Here is a 25,518-nt window from a genome sequence, read left to right as displayed (position 1 = left end):
AAAGAGGTAAGGTAGAGCCCATGCCCAAACCGTCCTGTCCGTCTGACACTCCGTGACACAGCGCCGTCTTGGAGCTGGATCGCCTGGGATGGGCAGGTGACGATGCCAGCCATCTTTCACGTGCCGATCGTCTCGTTGAAGACCGGAGCTGGTTGCCTCCAGGAGATTGAGTTTGACAGCCCAACTTTGGACGAGCCCTCACCCTTTCACACGAACGGCGTTCTGAGTCTGTTTGGGCGCCTCCTGGAGGCCAAAAGATCGACGCAGACAATCGCTGACGACCCCTCCTGGGTCCACACCGAAGGCAAGTTGGGCATCTGGAGGAGTGGATCGCCTGGGTTCCAAGAACCGCCTCGTCCGCCTTCGCACTGCTTCGTCCTACGGGACGAGCAAACCTCCGAGCCCATTGGCAAAGTGCAGTTTGACGACCTCTCCGATACACCGGAAGTGTTCACGTGCTTGCTGGTGGAGGACGAGAAGTTGACGGGTCAGGAAGACTTCGACGTTGGCAGCGTTCGGAGCTTGGTCTGCTGCGTAGGGGAGATGGTGACCAGACGTTGCATCCGAAAGTACTGGATCCTGGCGCTGAAGCCCTGCGGGCAACTCCCGCGGACTTATCGACGGGTGGGCGTCGCCGTCGCGGCGCACCGCAAGATCGACGGGACGAAATGCATAGGCCTCCCCATGCACAAACTGGGTCGGCAGACTCGAATCCGGCTGATCTGAAGTCAAGGTGAAGCTCGAACCAGCGGCGCCAATCGACAGAAGGCGCCGACCAGGATGCACGGTGCCGGAATCAGACTCTGTTCATTCACCGTGTACTGTGAGTTCTCAAAGTTACTTGGCTCTGGCGAAAAAGGAAACGTTTGCTCGAGTGCGCAGGTCCCGTGTGCCATGGTGCGGGCGTATCCTACGCAGTACCCTCAAGAATACATCGCAAGTCAGCTTGATTCCTCGGCCCGCACGGTGATGCAGTGACTTGATCACTTCTCCTCCGCGCCGACCCGCCCAAGGCGCTCAGATCCTTCAGCCGGAACCAAGATGGCATCCCGCGTGTGTCTCGATTTTGCGCTTCGGTCGGGACACAAGGGAGCCTGGGAGGCTATCGTACGGGCCACCAGGTTCCTGACGCCCATCTAAAACAAACGCATGGCTCCCACGACGCTCCTTGATACTCCGTCACGTGTCCGATTAGAGCGGCCTCGCTTCTTTTCCTAAACAGAAATGGAAAGGGACAAAGCATAAAACATTTATATATATATATATATATATAATCCCCAAACAGTCATCCTTCACACACATTTAGCTGACTCATCCCTCGCCGCTTTGCTCTCCCGCTAACGACTATTTAGTCAATTCGCTCCCTCGTTTACTCTCTTCTACTCCCTTCCTCTCTTTCGCGCTCCCCTTTCACCCCCTTTTACTCCCTTATAGCTTTAGTACGCTTCTACTATACTCTCTTATGTGCTAGTGAGATATTTATTTAGGCTTTAGTGTTATAGATACTAATATTATATATATTCTAGCCTTATAATAACTTTATTTAATTATATTTATAAGAGCTTATTTTAGCTTTAATAAAAGATAAAATTCTTAAGAGAATCTTTAAGAGAATACTTTACTATAGTACATTACTAAATAGAGTTAACTAAATTTCTTAGCTCTATAGAATAATACTTCTCTTCCTTTTTTCTCTTTATTATTCTCTCTTTCTCTCTCTTTTTTAGTTCTTATATTTTCTTTTATTCTCTCTTTATTTCTTATATAAATTAATTTTTTTATTTAGTTTTCTTACTATTTAAATATATTTTCTTTATGTTTTAATATACTTTAATCTCTTTACTCTAGTTATTTACTTTTCTTTTTCTTTTAGTACTTATCTTTTCTTAATTTCTTACTATATTTTAGTGCTCACTATCTTACTCATTATTTTTCTATACTAAAGAGAAAGAAAACCACAATAAAAGTCTTTAATAAAGTAAAGAAAAATAGTTAGTAACTAATTATAAATACTAATATAAATGGTAATTAGATTAGTAAGTTTATTAAACTTAGAACTAAACTAAACTATAACTAAATAATAGCCCTTTAAAATAAGTAAGTTCTTTACTTACTTAAGAGTTATATTAATCTATATTAATAAAGATTAAAACTAGTAAGTAAGTATAAATAATAAAATCTTAATATTAATCTCTATAATTTATAGCTTATAAAGTATTTTATAAAGAGTATTATAAAGGTAAATTTAAGTTTATTTTATATAAAGTAATAGTGAATAAACTTTAAAGCTAGTTAAAAGCGATAATTTAATAACTAGAAAATCTTTTATAAGGTATTAAAGTTAGTATACTATATTTAATTTTATATCTTACTTTACTTTTATTAATAAAGCTAAGATTTTATTTTAGTATATTAAAATAGTGTTAAAGAAAAGGTTTAATCTCTTAACTAAATAATAATAGTTATATTTTATAATAGTGCCTTATTTTATTATATTAATAAAATATAAATAATAAAAGGATTAGTATTATTATATCTATTTAAGAAGTTTAGTTTAGAATTATATAGCCTATACTCTCTTTATTTATACGCTATTAAGAGTGAGAGAGATCTTTAAATTTAATATATATTATGTTAAGAGGACTAGGTCATATCGTAATAGGGAAGGGTATAGCGTAATAGGCCTTTATTAATGAATGACTAGCTAAGTGATAGCTAAATAAGGACTTAGAGAGCTTAAGGAGTGAAAGCCCGTGAAGGGGAGTAAAGACCTCCTTATATAGATGTTAAGGAGAGCCTATATAGAAGGCTTTAGAACAGAATAGACTATTGATTATAAATTAATAGTCTTACCATACTTAGCCTTACGCAGTGTACTCAGCCTAACGCGGGTCAACTGGTCAACATTTTTAACTTTGAATAGTTAATATAGTTAACATATTATAGCTTTAGTTAAGAGTTACTATATAAGGTAAGAATATAGCTACCTAATCTAAGATAAATCTATACTAATAATTTAGACATAAAATATTATCTTCATTATCTTTAAGAATAAGAAAGAAGAGATAGAACTTACTATATAGACTATACACAACATAAAAGGCTTCACTAATAAGCTATATAAAAGGTAAATTAACTGAAAACTTTCTTATCTCCGCTTTTAATGAGTATCCTTTCTAATATTACACTTTCACTAGGCTATAGCATAATATATATAAGAATATATAGTTACTATACGCGAACTTAGTCCTATCTTTACTAGCTATTACTCTCGTTAATAGCGCCTTCTAAAATTACCTTATCTTTAAAGAAATTAAGGTAATTCTAGCCCCTATTAATAAGTCCTTATATTATCTTTAAATTCAAAAAGAGTTATACTAAGTACTCTTTTTTTAGACTATATCTTCTAAAGGCCTAATAGAAAAGATTTAATCTATAGTTTCCTTTAGTAATAAGCTAGTTAGCTTAGACTATTAAGCTAGGTATAAAGAAAATATTTAGGTTTATAATTTTAGAAGAGAGGTTCTAATAAAGGCTAATAATAAATTCTACTTAATAAGATTACTAGTATAGAAAGTACTAACTTTAGGCATAAATAATAGCTATTTAATTATTAAGAGAATAAAGTTTATTAGTTATAAGAATTCTAATATATTCTTTAGTTTATATATACCTTAAATTAATACTATTAATAGATAATTTAGTTACTAAGGTAAAGTGCGCCACACTATTTACCTTAAGGGCTTTTATAGCCTCTCACTATAGTACTACTTATAAATACTATAATTACTATTAGCGAAGATAGAGATAAATTTAAAAGAGTGAGCTAACTTTATTACACTTAATAAGGAGATTAAGTCCCTTAAAGAATGAATTTAATACCTTTTAGTTAGGCATAATAGTAAGTAAGAATAAATTTATTAAGAGAAACTATACTAGTAAAAACACTAAATAATGTTAAAAGAGCTTAGTAAGTAATAAGAGATTTAACCCTAAAAGGTTAATTAAGACATAGAAACTAAGGTATTATTAGTTACATTATTACTTAGCTTCTTTAGTTATGTCTAGTAGCTAAATCTGTCTTATAACTATTTAGCCTTCTCTCTTTTCCTTAATATCTCTCTCTAGAGTTTAGAGGGGTATATAACTCTCTAGGACATAATTACTCTATATTAAGAGAACTCTAAGGTAGCCTATCGCCTAAGTCTACGTCTAAAGAGTAGCTATTACCTAGTATTAATATACGCGATAGAGATAGAAAGGTAAGTAACTCCTTTAAACTTATTCTTAGAACTTCTTTAATTTCTATTTAGTAAATAGTACCTAGCTAACTAACTTAACTTTAATAGCCTCTATCTTATGACCTAATAGAATTATATTTACTAATATTATAAAGCTAGTCTTAAAGCTAAATATAGTATAGCTAAGTTATACTTTCACTATAATAAGTGAGTTACTAATAAGTAGGGCTAATATAAGTATTACTAACGCTATTTAAATAAGCTTAAGTTACTCTTAGTTTAGTGAAATCCCTTAATCTTTTATTAGACCTTAGCTATAGCTAGTTAATACTCTTTCTATTTATTTAACACACTTTTTCTACTTAATGAGTAGTTCTATTAATTCATAAAAAAGCTACCCTAGTAGTAATATCTAGATAGGTATTTTAATAGGCTTAAGAAGAAGAATAAGCTCGCTTTCGTATTAGATAAGATAAAGGTAACGTTATGTCCTAACCCATAATGCGCGCTCTCCTTTAACACTATTATAGATCTCTAATATTATACTTAGAATACCCACTATTATAAGCGAACTAAGGCTAGCATAAGTAAGTGATATTATCACACTAATTAATCGCGTTTAAAAGCTAAAGATAGCTTTATTATATTTACCTAGCTTATTTACTCTTCTAATTCTCTAGGGGGTAATTACTAATTCTACTTTATTAAGAAAGCCATAGCGATATCTAATTCTGATATCACTAATCCTACTATCTTATTAAGAGACTACTTTAATGCTTAGCTTTCACTAACTAACCCGTAGCTAATAGAAGTAACTAGTTTCATTGAATCCTATAGCGACCTATATCTAGGCCTAATTAACCTAAGTCTTTCTAATCTAAAGATAATGAATCTCGCCTTATTAATAAGCCTAAGGACTTTAAACCTTACCTCTAAACGTAAGTATAGTCTAACTAGTCATAGTTCACTAGGATTAGAACCTTATAAGTTAGAGGTAGTAAAAGCACTATAGCCTATTAAGATACTAATCTTACTAAGCTAGGTAGTTATAGATATAATAGCTCTAACTCCATTATTAGTGGGATCCTAGTAAATAATTTATATTATAGTTAGTAAGGTAATAAATACTATTATAATATAAACACTCCTAAAGCCTTATCATATAGTAAGATAGTGACTAAATTACTAGGCAGGAAATCTTCTACCTAAGGGAGTAAATAAAGTGAACGTTTAGATAGCGAAGAATACTTTAGTGTTTAGCGGCGATAAATATACTAACCTTAACTGTGATTTACTTCTATCTTATTACTTAACCCCTAATGATACGATTAATTCTCTTAAGCTAAGAGACATTAATATTAACGCTATATTTAGTTAGTATTTATGCTTACCTTCGCTCTCGCCCTTACCCTTACCTTCGCTAATACCCACACTAATACCCGCCCCTTCGTTAGATAATATAGCTAGCGAATAAAGTAGAGTAACGTTCTTTAATGCTAGCCGCAATCCATTTAGTAGTTACCCAAAGTTATATAAGGAGACATCATAGAGCCTAGCTTTAGAAATCTCACCAGAGAATAAGATAGCTCGAGATCAAGAAGACCCTTGTCACTCCGCGCAAAATGGGGCTCACATTTATCTGCAAGTTAGCCGGCCTAAAATCACGCTCCACCTTAACTTTTAGAATAGAGACCTATCTAGAAAGGAAAAAAAGAAAGGGTAGAATAAGGGGAACATGAAAATCTAGGAACTAAGAGAGATAGATCTATTAAATATATTAGTCTAGTTATTAACTTAAACATAGTAACTTCTTTAGCGTCCTTCCTATTTCTTTTACTATGTATTTAGTGGTGAGATCTCTAGAATAAAGGGAAATACCTTCAGTATTACTATCTATTAATATTAGTATTCTCTCAGTTAAGAAATTCTTTGATGAGATTATCTCGCTAAGTATCTACCTCTAAGATTAATTTCCTACTCTTTTTATTTACTAGAAGACTGCTAAACTAGTTTGCAAGGAGAAAAGTAATTAAGCCTTAAATAGAGTTATTAAGACAGAACTAGATACTCTTAAAGAGGTAATTTCCCACTATATTAGCCATTATATTCTTAAGTTACTTCTATCATTACGATAGCAATCACAGCAGAAAAGATTAGTTTAAGTAACGGGGCATATTAATATAAATAGTACCTCAAAAATTATGTATTACTACGCAGTCTATACTCATGTAGTGAAGAAGCTAAGTTTAAACCTATTATACTAGGTAGGTCTACAGAAGAGGACTAAAGGGCTTATGAAAACTTCTAAGAGGGGTTAACTATGAACTCATAACTGGCTAGCCTCATTCACATTATCATTCTAATGCATCCTAGACCCGCTGCTTAATGTATCTCCTCAATTTCTCTAGTATGCCACTATAAGTTGCAGCACATGCCTCAGTCTCAATGCGTTAAAGCAATCCACTAACTTTTGGGAAGCTGTAATCGCAGCTGGGACACCGGTATCTGAGCTCTTCGTTCCAGCAGTTAGTATAGAGATAGCTTTGATCGCAGTTAAAAGCCATCGATCAATATCGAATTTGCTAACTCCTGAATCACAGCTCGTCGACTCGAGGTGGATAAGGATCCGGGGGGGGGGTTTAAGTAACATCCGGGCCCTTCACATCTAATTATACATGCAACAACTGCACCACATGAAACTTAAGACGCTGTAACTTGTCGGAATTCAAGATAGCAGCCCCGATCAGTTTTGGTCCCATAATAATGAACGTATATTCCCTGGTTGTTAGTACATCGGCCAGCGATGTGCCGTTCATGCAAACACAACCATAACAGACGCCTTATGGTTACTCTTAGCTTAAATGAATCAGCCAAAATTCTGAGAATATCCAGGTCTGCCCCTACTGAGCACGTGGCGGAGTCGTGCATGCCATGGTTTAGTCGAAGTGCTCGGGTAATTGGTACTACGTATAACGCCAAGGCCCTATATCCTCGTCGCCAAGACAAGAGGTTATGAAATGCCACTGATTGATTGATTGATTGATTGCTTATATCATAGACTGTCCCAGCCGCCGATTAAGTGGCAGCTATGCAGCGTTCGACTATGAGTAGGATACCCCTACTAACAATCATAATATCTGTTCTGTATCTATATATATGTCGAACCCTTCCCGGCCCTCCTGTGTTTCTGTTTATCAATAAACACTCATCTGCGCCGGTGTATACTTATACCGTGGACGCAACCGACAGGACTTAGTCCGCGGCATTCGCTCTATCCGCGTTCTACTTGGCTAGATTACTGTTGCTGGGGGCCCTGCCGAGCTCAAAGGTCCAGGCAAATGTAGCAGCTTCACATCGAATCTTCTCGTCTAGCCTAGAAGGCTGTCCGGCTATGTGCGGGAACGGACATATGAGTAGGAGTCACTGCTCTCGCCAGTTAAAGACTTTAATTAGGATATAAGTAGATATTAAAATCACCATGTAAGTAGTCTGCCATGTTAGTGATCCTATAATGCTAAGTTCTGCTTAGGGACAGGTGATAAGTAATAACATTATTAGTGTTAGTGTTAGGAACGGCCTGTGGAATAGGTAGAGTGATAACACAATAAAAATAGGTCCTCCTATCTAGGTGCTCTAATTATAGAACTCAAAGCATAAGGAAGAGAAGTTCCTCGTGCGGGAAGCCTGCGATAGTTGTGCGGTTCCCCTGAGTTCTCTTGGCGTTGCGTGCTTGGCAGGTACGCTTGGCGTGGAGTCTTGAGATGTCGTCTGTTCTCTGTTCTGTTTACTCATGATAGTTAGATAGCTAGATATATATTATTATAACTATAGTGTCTAGAAACTTCTATCTTAAGCGATATCTTAATAGCTTAATAAGCATATTATTATCCTTCTCTTTAGCTTTCTTCTAACTTAGGACACCATAGCGGGTAGATAATTATTATCTACATTATATAGAGAATTATCACTCCATAAATTTATCATCTCCTTTTTTTTGGTAAGACTTCATTATGAGAATAGAAGGAGTGAAAATAGGGCGCATAATTAAAAGGATAATATAATTAGACTACTAAATATAGTTAGATATTAAGAATCAGCATAGGTCCACGTTATATACAATATATACTAACTAGGTAAGATAGCCTAATAGTTATAAGAGGACTCCAGAGAGAACTCATGGTAATAATGCCAGAGAGAAAGTGTTAAAAACTTGACCGTCCAGTGTAATTAAAACAATAAAATCGCACTGGTGCAAGAGAACTTTACTTTCTGATATGAGAATGATAGCCCTACCGGTCAACTTGGCCAACCGTGCCGCGTTCCCTACAGTGGCGCGAATTCCCCGAGCGGGAAGTAATTTGGAGCCAGGACTCGGTCCGAAGATGTGCTGAAGAGAGTCAAAGAAGTGGTTCCAGAAGGTGTAAGGTACGCCGTGGACTGTACCGGTGTATCGAGTGTTATCGAGACCATGATGGAGTGCCTAGCCATACGGGGAAGGGCGGCGCAGGTCGGGATCCCGACGCCGGACAAAACTGTTCCTATCAACATCTTGCAGCATCTCCTGAGGGGGCAGGAATACATGGGGTGCGCAGGTGGTGATTGCGTGGCGAGTGAGATGATTCTGTATCTCATACGGTAGCACGAGGAGGGTAAGTTCCCATTGGAGAAAATCCTAACAAACTAACAATACATACTTAGTACTGAGTTATCCGTACCTCGAGCCACTTAACTCAATTAACGCTTTGGAGGGTAGGTAGGATCATGCTCTTCTCCTCGTACCGCTCGTCACAGAGACATTCCGAGCAGCCTTCGAGGCAGTGGCATGTGACGTGGCATGGACTATGTCGTCTAGACGGAATATATATCTATCTTGTTTATTCAGGGCCGGTAGACAAAAATGCAGGAACAGTTGAGCAGGCTACAAGTCCGAGCTTGTTCCTGCCTGAGCTTTCTTGACCAGATCCTGGAATCTCCCAGCTTCAGTCATGTCCACACTCTTGAAACCCATCGCGGTGGCAGTGGCGGCCATGACTTCCTCCTCAAGTTCCTTATAACGACCATTGACACAGTAGATGGTTTGCGCGTGGCGAGTCGGGTCTGTAACCAGGAGGCCGACAGCCAGCGCCACTTTTGAAGGCGGTTGGACACTGAGGCCCATTTTTTCGAAAGCGGCATGGGGCAGGCTGCAGGAGTCTCATTTAGCCACGAATCGCGTCTCATGGAGACAGAGAGAACACCTCAGACGGTAGACTTTGATTGGTAAATGATGGGGAGTTCTTGATGCTTTTTTTATTGGGGCTGGGGGAATGGGGAGGGAGCACGTACGAGACGATTGGTGTAGCCGTCCAGCTAGGAGCAACCGCATTGACGCGGATAGGAACATTGGGATAGAAGTGTTCGCGAATGCCTCGAAGAATACCGACAACACCATGTTTCGATACAGCTGCAAACAGGATCAGGATCTCTGCTTCTTCAGGGCTCGAGGGTCCAGCTCGGTATCAGCATAGAAACACTTACTGTAGTCTGCGTGACCAAAGGGTTGATAGCCTAGTTGCTCGGATCGATCTTGTCAGCCGCTCGAAATTCGGCCAGACCAACAGGAAAACGCCAGCAGCAGCTTACCTGCGACCGATGTAGTCATGATCACACTACCTCCAGTCTCTTGTTTTTGCATATAGTGAAGAGCCAGCGCAACAGTGTTGGCCACAGCAACCAGATTAATTTCGAGACACAGCCTTGTGGGCTCAATCAGGTCACCATTATCCTTCGAGGCTAGCTGCAGATAATTGGCCTTTGGGGAAACGCCGGCATTTGCAAAGGCAACGTCGATTTTGCCGTGGTCGTCAATGACTTTGCGGAAGAGGGATGCGAGGTCTGTCCAGGAGGTCACGTCCGTCTTGATGTAGTGTGACCGTGGAAGAGTTCTCGGCGGCGGGTTCAAGTCGGCTTGAATCACGACGGCCCCCTTGGAGCTGAAGAGCTCCGAGGTGGCGAATCCGATTCCTGACGAGCCTCCTGTGAATGGTAGACGACAATGAGCATAGGGGCAACAGGGGGGCAAGCCCGGATATTCCAAAGGGCTTTACTTCATACCAGTAATGATGGCGACCTTGTTTTCTAACCCGTGAATCTCGTCTTCGGCGATATCGAAGAAGGCGGACATGGTTGTGACAGGTCCAACAAAAGGTTCTCCGTCAATAAACGAGGAAGTAGGGAGGAAAAATGGAGAGAGGGATATGATGTTGGTAGGCAAACGCAAAGGGCTTTTAAATGATCACAGGTGTCCATTCCACAATGCCGTTTCTGTTTGGGAGCGGACTTGTACCTCTCATACCGATCGTGGCAGCCTCTGCTCCAGGACCAGCATCTTGACCGCCAGACTTCTACAGACGTTCAACAAGGTCAGATAATAACCGAGCCATGACCGAGGGAAACAAAGGATGTTCACTGGCATGGTGGTGGAAGGTGGATGCGGTCGGTGGTGGAGGAGCCAGTCCAGAAGCCGGGATCCGTCCTTTTTTGGTTATCTGGTCACCGTCGGGGTGCAGGCCGCGGTGTAAACCGGGTTCGTGTCGTAAGCGCCGTCGAGCAGTATCGGGACTAGGGGTGTGGGAGACATATGAAGTGCACAAACTATCTTAGCTAGTTTGCTGGGGAGCTTCATCCTAAACTCCACTGGTATCAGCCGCGCTTAGACTTCAGTTCAAGGAGTGGAGTCAACCCCCTCAAACTCCACTAGCAACTACATATGCAGCTCCGGGGAAATGCAATGGAGACTTTCTTTGATCTCTCGCATGTCTGTGTGATACCCGCGGTGTGGTCATAGAGCTTCGTGTACAGATGCGATCCCGCGAAGAGTTGATTTCGACCGAGGCACCTCTGTTGTCCTCTCAGGGATACCGCTCCTTCGCGGCATTATATAAGGTTGCAAGTTTGTAGGTATTTGCAGAACGCGACCCTGACGTTCCTTGGATGTAGCGCTGAGCCACGACATTGCGTGAAGAATCTCCTTTGTCCTAAAAGCTCCGGTAATTCTTCCCCCAACCACCGCTGCCACTGAATGACAATCAAAGAGTCATGCCAGCCACTAACAACTCCAACGGCGATTGTTCCGTCACGTGCGACGCAATCATCGTTGGAGCCGGCCTCAGCGGCATCTTTGCTGTGAACAAATTGCGCAAGCTTGGACTCAACGCCAAAATCTTCGAGGGAGCCCCCGATTTTGGCGGCGTCTGGTACTGGAACCGCTACCCTGGCGCACGTGTTGATTCGGAGACGCCCTTCTACCAACTGAACATTCCAGAAGTCTGGAAAGACTGGACCTGGTCTTGCCGCTATCCTGACCAGAAAGAGTTGCTGTCATATGTGCACCACTGTGACAAGATTCTGGGCTTGAGAAAAGACGTGTACTTCGGAGCTGAGGTGGTTGATGCGCGGTATGCCAGAGACCTGGGCACCTGGACTGTCAAGACGTCTGCTGGCCATGTTGCAACGGCAAAGTATCTCATTCTCGCTACGGGTTTGCTCCACAGGAAGCACACTCCTGCACTCCCGGGCCTGGCCGATTTCAATGGGAGGGTGATTCATTCGAGCGCCTGGGACGAAGACTTCAGCGCAGAGGGCCAGAGAGTCGCCGTCATTGGTGCCGGGGCCACAAGCATCCAGATTGTTCAGGAGTTGGCCAAGAAGGCTGACCAAGTAACCATGTTTATGCGAAGGCCGAGCTATTGTTTGCCCATGCGGCAACGAACGATGGATAGGAACGAGCAGACAGCCTGGAAGGCCTACTACCCAACGTTGTTTGAAGCGAGTCGAAAGTCTCGGATTGGTTTCCCGGTCCAGGCACCGTCGGTCGGCATCTTTGAAGTTAGCCCCGAGCAGCGGGAGGCTTATTTCGAAGAGTTGTGGGAGCGTGGGGGGTTTAATTTTCTTGCTTGCCAGTACCGAGAAGTCATGGTTGACAAAAATTCCAACCGACTTGTCTACGACTTCTGGGCTAAAAAGACTCGAGCTCGCATCGTCGATCCGGCAAAGAGAGAGCTCATGGCTCCTCTGAAGCCGCCGTACTGGTTCGGCACCAAGCGTTCCCCACTGGAGAGCGACTACTATGAAATGCTGGACAAGCCGAGCGTCGAAATTGTGAATCTACAACAATCGGCCATTGTGGCTGTTACAAAGACAGGGGTGGTCTTGAGTGACGGCAGCAATCGGGAATGCGACACGATCGTGCTGGCGACAGGTTTCGACAGTTTCACTGGCTCGTGAGTGTGTTCGATCGTGGCTCGAGTCCGGACGTTTGACTGACTTTGAAAGATTGACACATATGGGCTTGAAAAACAAGCACGGAGTCGATCTGAAGGAGGTGTGGAAAGATGGGATATCTACTTATATGGGAGTCTTCTCTCATGGCTTCCCCAATGCCTTCTTCGTCGCCACGGCTCAAGGTAAGTCGATACCTGTTCCTCGACACCCCTCCGTCCAAGGCTCGTCGCTGAATCCACACCAGCTCCCACCGCCCTTTCCAACGGCCCAACAATCATAGAAACCCAAGTCGACTTGATCGCCGATACAATTGCAAAGTTGGAGGCCGAGCACGCCACGTCCGTCGAGGCGATGAAATCAGCACAAGAGGCATGGTCGGTTTTGATTGCCCAGATGAACGAGCACACTCTGTTCCCTTTGACTGATTCGTGGTGGACTGGAGGCAACATCCCTGGGAAAGCAACACGTGCTTTAACTTTTATAGGTGGGATTGCTCTATATGAGCAGATCTGTCAAGAGAAGGTGGCCAATTGGGATGGATTTGATGTGCTTCATGCTCCGTCCTAAGTGCCTGAGGGTCGGTGTTGAGTCCAGCACCTTCGCAGCGCAGGCGGATACCACGGTCACGAAGTAGGTAGTCAACTTACCAAGGTGTAATTCGAGACCACTCCTAGTAAAGTGCGTCGGATTCTGATTAATCTCCATGGACAATGACTCTGTTGCTGTTGAGCGAGGAGAGGAAGGGGAACAACGCGAGCGAGGGAGCGTGATAAGAGGACATTGAGAGGTTCTGCGGAGGTTTCCAAGTTGTCAGCGAGTCACTAGTTAGGGAGCCGTGTGGCCCGAAAGGCCCCGCATTTACCCAGGGCGGTGGTCTGGACCTCGGCGTGGTTGTAGTGTAACTTGTCTCCTTACTTCTACTTAAAGCCTTGGTGACCCCCTCAACGACGATACATGGTAACCTATCCGCACGTCGTCGTCCTTATTCTGTAGAATGTTTTAATGATTCCCAAACTCGCCCTTCCCCGGAACAAAGCCACCATTTGACCATCATTCTCCGCCTTCACATGGCCTTGTCGACAATACCGCCAGTGCGGCAGCGTCGTCCTAGAAACTCTCGGACCAAGACTGGCTGTCTTGTATGTCGGCTCCGGCGCAAAAAATGCGACGAAGCAACGCCCACTTGCAAAAATTGTGTCAGAAACAACCTCATCTGCTCTTGGCCGCGGACCCTTGTGCACAGCTCCTCTCAGCGCCGCTCTGATCTTGGCTGGCGCATCAGACTTCAAGAAGGAGTCTTGGACGCGACCACGAGGATCAAGGCAGAACGGGAACTGAGGCCCACTGATGAGCACCTTCACGTCATACAAGACATCCTCAAAGACGATGTCACCTCGCAGCGGTTGGGCGCCAGCAAGGGCAGGCTGCCAACTCCGTCGTGCTCCAAGATCTGGGCAAATCCTTCTGTTTGGGAACCCGCGATCATCAAAACCTCGGAGTCTCAGACTCTATTGAGTCACTTCATGAACGAGACGGCGGTCCAGCTTGTTGCCCGAGAACCGCAACACAATCCCCTGCTGAGTTTCGTGCTTCCTTGGGCACACTCGGAAACCATGATTATGGATGCCATGATGGCCTTGGGCGGCGCCCATGTCAGCCACAAGACGGGAAATCCGGCATTGAGAGCGGCCACGACCGAGCATTACTTGTCTGGCATCCGAGGGCTCAAGTATGCGCTGACGCACTGGAATTCTGGTGCCCCGCAGGACACGGTGCGCCTGTTAACCGTTGCCATGTTGCTGTGTCAGTATGAAGTAAGTGGGTGCAAGTGGCCATCGGCGTAGTCGGTTCTTTCTTCGTGACCTCCTTCCAATTTGTGATGAGACTGACTCTGTTCTTAGGCTGTCACGTGCAATCGCCGCATCATTGCATACTACCATCTTCGCGCCAGCCGAGAATTCATCAGCACAATCTTTGAAGCTGGAGTCGGCAATCTCTTAAGCCAGCAGCGCGAGGTCTTTGGCTTCCTGTTGGAGTACTATACATATATGGCCATCGTGCGCAACATCACCATCACGTCGGACCGCCGGATGGATGTGGTGGCTTCGGACTGGTTTGTTCAGTCTCTGCAGCACCTGCAGGGGTACCAAACCTTTGGCAGCATGCTCGGGAGCTCCTGGGAGCTCTATGAGCTCATCCCCACCATTCCCCTGCTCCAGGACCTGGATGGGGAGCCATGGACCATGGCGTACCTTGATCTGGAGGAAAAGATTATAAACTGGTCACCGGCGATGACAACTCGATCTGAGACGCCAGCCTGGGTCCAAAGCTCGACTGCAGTGGATCGCATCTATCAAATTGCTCTGTTGACTTTCCTGTACTCGGCACGGTACATGAAAAATGACGACAAGGACGAATTCTGCCAGAAACTTGACCCTATCATTATCGAATTTCGCGTCCTGTGCGGCCAGCTGAGGGGTTCGCCGTCACGCACCAGGCTGCTGTGGCCCCTGCTGGTCATCGGCTCGTGTCTCAGCTCGCCAGAGGATCGGCAGAAAATGTGTTCGGGCTTGTCAGGGTCCACGTACGACATGGCCATCACTCAGCGAGCGGTGGAGATATTGCAGATGACTTGGGAGCTGGACAAGGAGGGCATGTATGGCCCAGTGGCCTTGGAGACCGTCGTGAAGAGTCATGATTTTTGTGTGAGTTAATGGGTATGACGGGCCAGATAAATCCATTGTCTGCTCCCAGCCACTTGAATGGGCTTGGAGAAGCCATGTCCTAGCTTAAGACGGCAATGTTTTCTGTCTGAGAGGTGATCTACGGTTGTCGTGTTGGTGAAATCGTTGGGCGTTTTGCTCGAGAAGGAATGGGCCGTTTGCCCTGGATTCTGCATTTCAACGCGTCCCCTGTCATGTCGAACATCTGCACAACTACAACTATGCCTCTGGCACCAGGCTAGCCACAACTTCTTCGGCGCCTCGCTGACCCGATCGTATGGCCCCTTCCATATACCCTTTCCAAACCAAAGACGTCTCCGTTCCAACGAAATGAACACTCTTGAACGGCGTTCTGAGCGCCGAATCCAGTGTGATGAGATCGTTCAGCCCATAGACGGCGCTCGGCGCTCCTTGGAAATATTGCTGCTTCGACCATTCGAATTCGAGCACGTTGGCCGCGTCTGGGACTTGGGCCCCGGCGTTCTCATAGGCTGCGCGGAGTTGGTCCCAGACGGACTTTTGTCGTACCTGCTTGGACAGTTGGGACCACTTCCGTCCCGGGTCTCCGACCATGAAACAGGTAATGGACCATTGCCGATCGACTTCGATGCTGGTATCTCTGGCAAATGAGATGGGCTCACAGCTCGATTGGAGGACGCCCGAGAAGCCTTGTTCGCGCCACCACGGCTTGTCCCACACGAAGACTATTTTGCTATAGTAGCCCAGGATGGAATTTTCAGCCAATGCTTGCTTCTCGGCGGGAAGAGGTGGTGAAAATGTCAAGATGGGATATAAGGTTGTCGGTAACGAAATCACCACCTTTTTACTTCGGAACACCGCGCCCGAGGCCGATCGTACTGTACAGCCGGATGCCGACTGCTCAATTTCCGCGACGGGGGTGTTGAGGTGCACTGAGCCTGGAGCAAGTTCCTTTGACATGGCATGGCAAAGCGACTGCATACCTGGAATGACCACTAAGAAACGAGTCCCCCACCTGAGAGGACACCACACGCACCTGTTTTGCATCGCATATACTGCCCACCGTCTTTCTTGTCCGAGACAATATTGGCGAGACCGGTCGCACTCTTGATGTAGTCGGTGAGAAAAAGCATGCTGATTTCGTGGGCTTCCACACCAAGCAGAGCGCGTGTGATCTGGTTTGCCACGTCGAGAACAGCAGGCAAGTTTAGGTCCTTTTCACAGTAGTGCGCAAAGCTCACACTGTCGAGCCGCTTCGCTTGAGGGCTCGCCTTGACGTCTTCAAGGTTATGCTCTTCGATCAGCTGAGACCATGCGGGGAGGAGTTCCGCGAGTGCACTTGCAACCTCCTCGCTCAGCTGGACGAAGTGAAGTCAGTGACTGTTTCTACACCCGACAGAGGTCTCATCACAGAGTGGGATTGTGCTTACCGGGGATGCACCATAAGGAGCTGTAGTGGTTATACCGTCTTGTGTTTGATGGATTGAATTTCCGGTCGTCCTCTGGAGCTCGCCCTCCAGATGAAATCTTTCAAACAATTTGTATACTTCACTTTGGTTGCTGTCATTGATCCACGCAGCGCCGAGGTCGTTGATAGTCGTCCTGCCGGGAGCCGACTGTACGCTCAGAGTCTTTCCCCCCACACGATCCATCGCCTCAAGAACGAGGCAGGACAGACCGGCGGCCTGGACTTTGCGTGCCGTCTCCAAACCGCTCAACCCAGCGCCCACCACGATCACGTCCGCAACGTTGTCTGGGGTCGAGTGTTCTGGCACCAGCGCCGTGGCATCAACCTCAAAGAGGTATGCAGGTGAAGCCAAGGCCGGCACTGGCACCAGCGTGCAAGGAGGGAGCCTGTCAAGGGCAAAGGTAGCCTCCAACCCATCTCTAATTGCGGCGAGTTTGCTCGGAGCGTAGTCCACGATGTAGTAATTGAGCTTGGTGACGTCGTTTGAAGTGGCCCCAACTGCAGCCAGGCAAGCGCGCAGATTTGCGAATGCTTGGGCAACCTGTTCCTCGTAGGCAGGGTCTGTCACGCCCGAAGCGTCTTGTCCAATCTGCCCAGCTATTGTCACATACCTCCCTCCTTTTGGGCCTACGCCGACGTGGGAATACCCTGATGGGGAGGCGACATTGGAGGGATTGATGTAGCTCGGTGCAGTTGCCATTGATTCTGAGGTTAACAAATCCAAGTCTAATTGCTTTGACCAGTCGAGGTTCTCTGAGGGCAGGAGACAGTATAGGGTAATTGTCTTTTATAGACAAGTCTGTCGCGTCTTTGCAGCCCTGGAAGTGGAGATCAGGTACTGTCCTTTGTAGCAGGGAGAAACAGTGCGCGCTTACCTTATTTAATGTCCTCCAATCCTCCAGTCCATCGTTGCAACACCAGTGGTGTGACAACCTACTCACGATTAAGGGAAGGCGTTCATGAGATGCTGCTGGGTGCTCGTATAGGCGATGGTCTTGTAGTATGAATGGTATGCTACACTGTTGATCCTTTCCGCATGTCAACCCATCAGCCCATCGCTCAATGGGGTCGTTTTCCGTTCCCACAATCAGAATGTCCGGGTTGATGTGTACCCGTTCCAATACAGCCGGTGGTCCACTGGACCGCGCTTAGGTCTCAAGGCTTACACGACTAGTCAAAGACTATAGGGACCATTTCATCGATCTTGAATCGTCCTTTTTGGAATTCGGGATGCCCTGCTAGTATTGAGCTGCCTGAATCATGCCACCACGCTACTCAGCTGGCACTCCTAAGTGGTCGTCCGGGGACTCGACCCGCTACAAGGGGATTACAGAGAAGCGTGTTCGGAATGTTGCCTAATTGATAATGTCCTGCTCGATTGCAGAGTGTATTACGCTCGGTTGTCCTCGTTCAGCTAATCCGGACTCAGTACCGCCCCAGCAATTTTGACATTGCACACGCGTCTCCATTTCGTCCAATTCATGGCCCAACTTGAAATTCTGCTCCCACGACCCGTCCGTCAAGCTCCAAGTGGGGTCCCTGGTAATGCTTCCTGGCATGCACGATCCAGTTCAAGACACCAAGAGCAAGTGCAACGCCTATAATCGCACTTGTGTAATCTAAGACGATATCAGTTTGGGACACCATTGCTTGCAATTGTGAGAAATGTACTCATGGTTGACGCGGTCGTAGGCACGGTGAGCGGGAAGCTGAAAAACACCGTGGTGACGGACGTGAAGACCACAGCTAGGATATTGACCAGAAACCCGATTCCACGCGGCAACACAAAGGCACGAGTGCTCGGCAAGAACTTTGGATCTCGCTTTCGGTAGAGGAGTAGGGCGATTGGGATCAGGAAGGAGAGTTGCTGGAGCACAACGGCGGAATTGACCAAGGCATTGAAAGCTGTATATGCAGATCAGCAGAAGGACCCGTTTGGGGGGATGTCGACGACCAGCAGCAGCATCACTAGGACCGGTATTTGGGGTTGGGGAGTTACTCCTAAACGGTACTTACCTGTGCTAGAACCTAGAAATATGCATCCGCATATGGCCAGAATTCCCCAGGTCGCGAATAGAGACCAAACAGGAACTCGCCAGCGGGGATGGATGCGTTCGAGATGACTGGAAAACACCAGCCCATTGTCCCGGGCAAAGCTCCAGGTGAGTCGAGACGCAGTCTCTTGTACAGCGTTCAGAGCGAAGAAGGCCATCACGACACCGCCACATGAGAGGACTGTTGCAAAACTGAGCGACCGAAGGGACTGCCTCGTTGTCTCGAATGGAATATAGCTGCATCCCCATGTTTAGAACTGTCTGTGGCGGCCACGATGGGATGAGCTTACCCGGCGGAACTTAGAATAGAGTCGAGATCTGTAATTCCATACAGAACTGCGATTGTATATGGAAAGGCAGTGCAGAAGCCAATTATGATTGCACTGATCACTGCTTTGGGTACTGTACGAGCAGCATCCGTGCATTCTTCGGCCAGATGCATTGCTGCGTCCAAGCCAATGAACATGAAGCAGGATGTCGAAAGGCCCAGGATGAAGCAGACGCCGTCGGACCAGCCAGTATAGTTGCTCCAAGCAGTCCATACTTGTGAGTTTGGAGCCTTGGGGTTGGACCGCGCTAGAATGGCTATAAAGGAGATCACGAAGAGAGCGATCGTGAGGCCGACTGTATTTTCAAGCATGATCAGCGTCGATGTCCTTGGCCAGATATGTTGATGGCAGATCTGACATGGCATCATGGTTTGTTCAAGGGATTGACTTACATCCGATTTCATGAACCCAAGGGTTTCTTTTCAGTGCAAACAAGTTGAACAAGAGCACCACCAGCGCGACTCCCTCGTAGATGAGGAAGACATGCCACGAATCCTGGGAGTATGTGTCACTATGTGCGGTTATCAGCGCCGGGATCTGTTGAGCAGGTATCATGGTCACTGAACTTCCGATAGCGATCCATGACAGCAACGACACGAGTCCGCACACATATGAAACGCCCCGATTGATTGATTTTGGTGCCAGGATCGACGCAAAATGATATTGGCCACCGGCAGTCGGGTAGACGCTGGTCAGTTCGGCTAACGATAAAGCGATGCAGATGTAGACGAGAGTACTGATTAGGATACCGTAAAGGAGAGTGACGGGGCCGCCCGCTAGTAGGGCCAGCTGGAGACTGCCTGAGATACCAGCCCAACTGTTGCAAATCACAAATGCCAAGGACACGATGGTGATGATGCCAAATTGTTTCTTCTCCAGAGGAACGTTCAAGGATTCGGATGCGCCACCTGCCACCGCCGGCTCTGTGTTCCTCGTTGTCTGCGTTGTCCCGCCTTAGGCTCTCTTGTCAGTGTTGAGTCAAATAATAACAATGGGGAGGATTGACCTTTCTCGCCGTATCCACTTGATCTAGAGTCCATGGTTGTAGGGCCAACGAGTCTGTTTGTGAGTGAGTAAGTGCGTGCTGTTTGTGAGAGTCTGCGTGATATACGGGGATGTGCAAGGACGAAGATGGGATGGAACCTGGGTGGTGCCAATATATAGGCATCCTCGTCCATTGAATAGACCGCGTCCCATGGCCTTCCAACATCTTTCCAACAGCGTTGTCATGATAGGATGACCTACCATTCGCTGTTGGGAAAGCCCGGCGTGTGCTGAAGCCTTCAGCTGCCATTACTCGTACAAATGACCCCTTCGGTCGAAGGAGGACGGTGTAAACGGCCGATGCGGAGAATACTAAACGCGGTGGGGCCCAAGAAGGTCTAGTCTTATCGCTAGTGCAATGGGTTCTGTCTCCTACGATGATCGCGTATCCAGGTGCCGCCACCGCGGCGCCGCGTATCAAAAAAACAAGGCGACTTCACTGAAGATGCTCGGGCATATGAGGGTCGTATTACTGTGATGGGGTCTTCAACAATTAGTCCACCCTTCACTAATCTTTCGACATATAAATTCTACCCGAGGTACTTATCTAAGCGCGTTTCGCGTGCCCGGCTCGACGCTTGTCAGTCCGGGCGTCGCTTCGAATACCGACAGTTCAGCTACTCCGAGGTGCAGTTGTAGGGCGACTTGTGAGATTACGTGAGTTCGACTACCCACATGCTGGTGTCACTGTGGCTCCAAAGGTATAAGTTCGACTCGAAGCTGCATCTCTTCGTGAAACATGGCAATAGTCGTGTAGACAGATCCATCAACCGAGTACACGATGCTGTCAAGGCACGTTTTGCCTTGGCTCCTCACCTCCCTTTTGGGCAATGCTTTTGCTTTTGGTTCACAATGCGAGTCGTCTGCTCCTACTGTCAATATTGATGCTGGCATGGTGGTCGGCACGACAACTACTGTCCCCGGCACCACTGCGACCGTCAGCGAGTTCTTGGGTGTTCCTTTTGCCGCCTCTCCGACACGATTTGCGCCTCCTACTCGGGCTGTGCCTTGGTCAACGCCTTTGCAAGCCACTGCATATGGTCCAGCATGCCCTCAACAATTCAATTACCCTGAAGAACTCCGTGAGATTACGATGGCCTGGTTCAATACACCGCCCCCATCAGCTGGTGAAAGTGAGGACTGCCTGAACCTCAACATCTACGTCCCAGGAACTGCGGGCAAAAACAAAGCCGTCATGGTTTGGATATACGTGCGTTCCAGGATCTGCATGCCGCGCATGTCATTAACTTTCCGTGCAGGGTGGAGCGCTGGAATATGGTTGGAATTCATTCCACCTTTACGACGGGGCTAGTTTCGCCGCCAATCAGGATGTCATCGTCGTGACCATCAACTACAGAACGAACAGCAAGTACATGATCTGGGACATGATCTGCGCTGACTGATTCTTTAGTTCTGGGGTTCCCTGCTGCCCCTCAGCTTCCAATAACACGGCGAAATCTGGGGTTCCTGGACCAAAGTAAGCTTTGATAATCTGACATAGTCTCCTCTAATCAAGGTCATCCAGGGTTCGCTTTGGATTGGGTACAGCGGAACATCGCAGCCTTTGGCGGTGATCCTGGAAAGGTCACAATATTTGGACAGAGCGCAGGGGGCAGAAGGTAACAAACGCCTCTCACCTGCGGCCTATTCGTGGAGGGCCACTGACAGCAACTCTGTAGTGTCGACGTCCTCGTAACGTCTATGCCACACCACCCACCCTTCCGAGCAGCAATCATGGAGTCCGGTGTGGCTAACTACAACTTCCCCAGGGGAGATTTGTCCGAACCTTGGAACACCACTGTTCAAGCTCTCAACTGTACCACCAGTATCGACATCTTGAGTTGTATGAGAAGAGTCGATCTCGCCACTCTGATGAACACGATCGAGCAACTCGGACTTGGGTTTGAGTACACGGTGAGTATACCGCCGGTTTCCCTTCGCGCGGTATTGACTAAGCTGACCTTTGTCCAGCTGGACAATGTAACGGCTGTGTACCGTTCTGAAACGGCTCGCACGACTGGTGACATCGCTCGTGTACCTGTTCTCGTCGGGACGGTGGCCAACGACGGACTTCTCTTTGTCCTCGGGGAGAATGACACCCAAGCATATCTCGAGGAGGCGATTCCGAATCAGCCCAACCTTTACCAGACCCTCCTTGAAGCATATCCCATTGGAGCCTCAGGGATCGGATCGCCTCAAGATCAGATTGCCGCCATTGAGACCGAGGTAAGATTCCAGTGTCCTTCTGCCATCGTGGCTCAGGACTCCCGGAATCGGGGAATCCCTTCTTGGCGGTACTACTACAATGCGACTTTTGAGAATCTGGAGCTTTTCCCTGGGTCCGAAGTGTACCACAGCTCTGAAGTAGGCATGGTGTTTGGCACGTATCCTGTCGCAAATGCGACCGCCTTGGAGGTCCAGACGAGCAAATACATGCAGGGTGCCTGGGCGGCCTTTGCCAAAAACCCCATCAATGGGCCTGGGTGGAAAGAAGTGCCGAATGTCGCAGCGCTTGGCTCACCAGGGAAAGCCATCCAGGTTGACGTCTCTCCAGCGACAATAGACCAACGATGTGCCTTGTACACGCCTTATTATACTGAGTTGGGCACAATGGCGCCGAGGACATTTTGAGAGCCAGGGTGTTGTACCTACAGGGGGCTCGGAAAAGGATATTTCTGCTATCAATCTGCCGCCAGTCATCATTGATGAGTGCTAACATTTCATGGGGGAATATCCATCCATGCTCACATCAATGCTTTTGGAAGTTGGACTGTTACCGAGTCTTGGGCAGTTTCTGGCTTTTGAACTTATTGATAGTTTTCGACCAAGACTATAGATGAGGATCAGCTGGCGGTCGGAATGTGTAGATCCTACTCTTCCTCAGCACTGCTACTACATACATAATAGCTGCTCCCAATCCAAATCACTAACGTGTGAGCCTTGCCTCAACCTTTTTTGGGGAATCAAGAACTAGATAATATCGGTCTACACCGTCGGTTGTACAGAACAGCTCACTGAGAAGGAGGTTCTTATCGGCTCCATCTTGGGTCGATCAGGTGCAGGTAGCAAACGCCAACGAGAGCAATCCGACTATATGAAACAATATTTCAACAGCCCACTTCGCCAACGAACACAACGATGTTGGTTTTATTGAGGCCTGGGGCTATGACGCTATATAACCCGTATAACTCGAGGATTTCAATATTTATTGGTGGCTTAAGCGCACTAGAATCTCCAAGTATAACTATTTGGACATTGCGTAGCCTTCGCTCACTATTCCTCGGCATCCCCACGAAACGAGAGATGATCGACGAACGCCTAGCACCTTCGAGAGCGTAGAGTAAGTGATAGGGACGGCAGGGAGACAGTTAAGACCTAGACAGACAGTAATAGGCGGTCACGGAGTACGTGGAGGAGGAGGAGGAGGAGCGTCTAGCGCTATCATCCCAGGGACGTTTCAATGGCAGCTAAAATCGATCTACTTGCCTGTCAAGTATCATCATTTGACAGGCTGAGACTATAGCAAAGTATGCAACAAGTCATGTAAGGAGGACGCCTTTGCCATATAAATTTGCTAGCAACCTGTTTGCGTAAAGACACCTATTGTCCGGCTTGTCGGGACCGACTTACAAATCACATGATGGGGTTTGTGAGGCAGACTTACACAAGCTGCACTGACTTCTCGCAATTTTCCTAGTTTTCTCAACTTTCCCACCTTCCTAGCCTTTCCCACCTTCAAAATTCCCTACCGTTCTATAGCGTTACACTATGAAAGTGGCCTGGCAACGCATCTCAGGCTGCATTGCTTGAGCGAGCCGGAAAAAGTAGACCATGGAAGATGAGACACAGACTGTCGCCGGCGGCGTCGGACCAAAATTTTGGACCGTATAACACCTGTTACTCAGTGACTCGGCAAGCACGAACTACTCCCACACAACACCTGCATCTTTGGTAGAAGGCAAGACTCTACGGCAGAAATCTTCCTTGAGGAGGCGGTTTAGACGCAAATGTCATAGATGGCGCGTCGAAATAGCGATCAATTGGCTGAAGATCGTCGGACCATTGAACACACGCAGTAGCGCCTTAATCGAACTTAGGTGGTGGAGCGGTCGTAAGCTTGATTGAATATGAAGAGGTCAGTGTCAAAGTTAGTCGATATTCTTCGATGACGATGTGTACAGCACGACTCTCCAGTCCATCACTCTTGGACTCGTATACTTGAAACGCACGATGCGTTTGGTTCGGTTGAAACGTTTCGACCACCGCCAGGGCGGTTGACCCAACAGTCAAAACTATAGTCGCCATGCTAAATCTACTTTAATCCGACATGAGTGCGTACCGCGCGGCTATTGTGCTCCTTAATGTCTCGAAAGCCCTCAATACTCCGGGATGAGTATAGTCATTTCTCAGAAAACCGAAGCACAGGTCGACTATAAATGCTAGAGAACAGTCGCTTTAGATGCAGAATCTTCAATCGCAAGAATACAGCCCGAAGTCATTTAACTAACTACATCTACTTGGGGCTTCATAAACTTTCAGCTTTCAGCATTCGGCACATCGCGAACCTTGAGGACAAGTACAAACAAACCTTTATCGGTAAGCTTCTCCTGGTCCCTCTATGCACCTTCCATTCTCCATTTCTAGCATCTCAAAAAATGGTCTGCAGAGTTTGCGGTGGCTCTCAAGATGCCCAAAGACTGTCACCATGCTCTGCGGAACCTGCAGTGGAACAGGAAGAACTGTCAAGCCGAATGCGCCAAATTGCTCGGCTTGTGGCGGTCGGGGCACCACTCCAGGTGGTGACGACTGCAGGTCTTGCGGCGGAAGAGGAAAAACCACATCGCCCTGGCAGATGCAGAAATGGCAGGGTGGCTAAAGTTTGCGACGCCGACCTACATAAGGTGCGCCACCCCTGACGGAGATCATTGAAGGCTAGCTCGGTGCTGAAGGAACGTTATATTTTAAGGAGAAGTGCGAATAGTAGGGACAAGGATAAAAGGCCCCTAGTGATTCGAGATGTCCACTTCGCAAGACGCGGATTGGCAAAGGGTGCAATACAGTAGCGGAACAAAGAGGTAGCCTTCTTTGTGCCACTTTATCACGGAAGGAGAAGAATGGTCTTGTTTCCCTCCGAGATCCTGCCCTCGTGACCGGAAGCTATACATAGCTGTTCTCTCCACTACACTGTAAGACTGGATTTGTAACTCTTGTAATATAGTAAGCTTAATTCGGGCGATTCCTACTGATATTAAGGTACTGTAGGAGCATGGAAAAAGTCAATGTAGCTGATCATCATCGCTTAGAGCCAGCGTAGTGTGACATATACACATACAAGAAATCTCCTGACAATAAACATCCTCATCATCTGTCGGCAAACACTCACAGGGCGCCATCCACGCTGCCCTTTGCAATTACTTG

General features: G+C 46.6%; 7 protein-coding genes across 7 annotated transcripts; 4 read left to right on the top strand and 3 right to left on the bottom strand.

Annotated features, from left to right (window-relative positions):
* Positions 1-31: 31 nt before the first annotated feature.
* Positions 32-726, top strand: PV06_06863 (uncharacterized protein; the record flags this gene model as incomplete). The annotated part of the gene is made up of 1 exon (XM_016408027.1): positions 32-726. The coding sequence occupies exon 1, from the start codon at positions 103-105 to the stop codon at positions 724-726; it is 624 nt and encodes a 207-aa protein (XP_016261507.1). The 5' UTR covers positions 32-102.
* Positions 727-9,159: 8,433 nt separating this feature from the next.
* On the bottom strand, positions 9,160-10,404 carry PV06_06862 (uncharacterized protein; the record flags this gene model as incomplete). The annotated part of the gene is made up of 5 exons (XM_016408026.1): positions 9,160-9,424; positions 9,567-9,684; positions 9,759-9,788; positions 9,864-10,256; positions 10,335-10,404. The coding sequence occupies 5 exons, from the start codon at positions 10,402-10,404 to the stop codon at positions 9,160-9,162; spliced, it is 876 nt and encodes a 291-aa protein (XP_016261506.1).
* A 914-nt stretch (positions 10,405-11,318) lies between these two features.
* Positions 11,319-15,217, top strand: PV06_06861 (uncharacterized protein; the record flags this gene model as incomplete). The annotated part of the gene is made up of 5 exons (XM_016408025.1): positions 11,319-12,502; positions 12,555-12,685; positions 12,748-12,877; positions 13,747-14,317; positions 14,405-15,217. The coding sequence occupies 5 exons, from the start codon at positions 11,319-11,321 to the stop codon at positions 15,215-15,217; spliced, it is 2,829 nt and encodes a 942-aa protein (XP_016261505.1).
* Positions 15,218-15,445: 228 nt separating this feature from the next.
* PV06_06860 (uncharacterized protein) lies at positions 15,446-17,373 on the bottom strand (the record flags this gene model as incomplete). Its single annotated transcript, XM_016408024.1, has 3 exons — positions 15,446-16,188; positions 16,242-16,563; positions 16,636-17,373. The coding sequence occupies 3 exons, from the start codon at positions 17,371-17,373 to the stop codon at positions 15,446-15,448; spliced, it is 1,803 nt and encodes a 600-aa protein (XP_016261504.1).
* A 772-nt stretch (positions 17,374-18,145) lies between these two features.
* Positions 18,146-20,096, bottom strand: PV06_06859 (uncharacterized protein; the record flags this gene model as incomplete). Its single annotated transcript, XM_016408023.1, has 6 exons — positions 18,146-18,292; positions 18,345-18,578; positions 18,690-18,964; positions 19,018-19,351; positions 19,449-20,009; positions 20,063-20,096. The coding sequence occupies 6 exons, from the start codon at positions 20,094-20,096 to the stop codon at positions 18,153-18,155; spliced, it is 1,578 nt and encodes a 525-aa protein (XP_016261503.1). The 3' UTR covers positions 18,146-18,152.
* Positions 20,097-20,881: 785 nt separating this feature from the next.
* On the top strand, positions 20,882-22,731 carry PV06_06858 (uncharacterized protein; the record flags this gene model as incomplete). Its single annotated transcript, XM_016408022.1, has 6 exons — positions 20,882-21,310; positions 21,360-21,378; positions 21,512-21,577; positions 21,626-21,719; positions 21,780-22,014; positions 22,072-22,731. The coding sequence occupies 6 exons, from the start codon at positions 20,882-20,884 to the stop codon at positions 22,729-22,731; spliced, it is 1,503 nt and encodes a 500-aa protein (XP_016261502.1).
* Positions 22,732-23,822: 1,091 nt separating this feature from the next.
* On the top strand, positions 23,823-25,067 carry PV06_06857 (uncharacterized protein). The gene is made up of 2 exons (XM_016408021.1): positions 23,823-24,235; positions 24,295-25,067. The coding sequence occupies exon 2, from the start codon at positions 24,537-24,539 to the stop codon at positions 25,014-25,016; it is 480 nt and encodes a 159-aa protein (XP_016261501.1). The 5' UTR covers positions 23,823-24,235; positions 24,295-24,536; the 3' UTR covers positions 25,017-25,067.
* Positions 25,068-25,518: the final 451 nt, after the last annotated feature.

The sequence above is a fragment of the Exophiala oligosperma genome (assembly GCF_000835515.1).
Source record: "Exophiala oligosperma strain CBS 72588 unplaced genomic scaffold supercont1.6, whole genome shotgun sequence".
Lineage (NCBI taxonomy): Eukaryota > Fungi > Ascomycota > Eurotiomycetes > Chaetothyriales > Herpotrichiellaceae > Exophiala > Exophiala oligosperma.
The sequence above is the reverse complement of the archived record's forward strand: the minus strand, read 5'-3'. Positions and strand labels throughout refer to the sequence as shown.

What these genes read in the sequence shown, in the direction of transcription:
- PV06_06857 (XM_016408021.1), top strand. Translation starts at nt 24,537, where the DNA reads ATGCTAGAGAACAGTCGCTTTAGATGCAGAATCTTCAATCGCAAGAAT.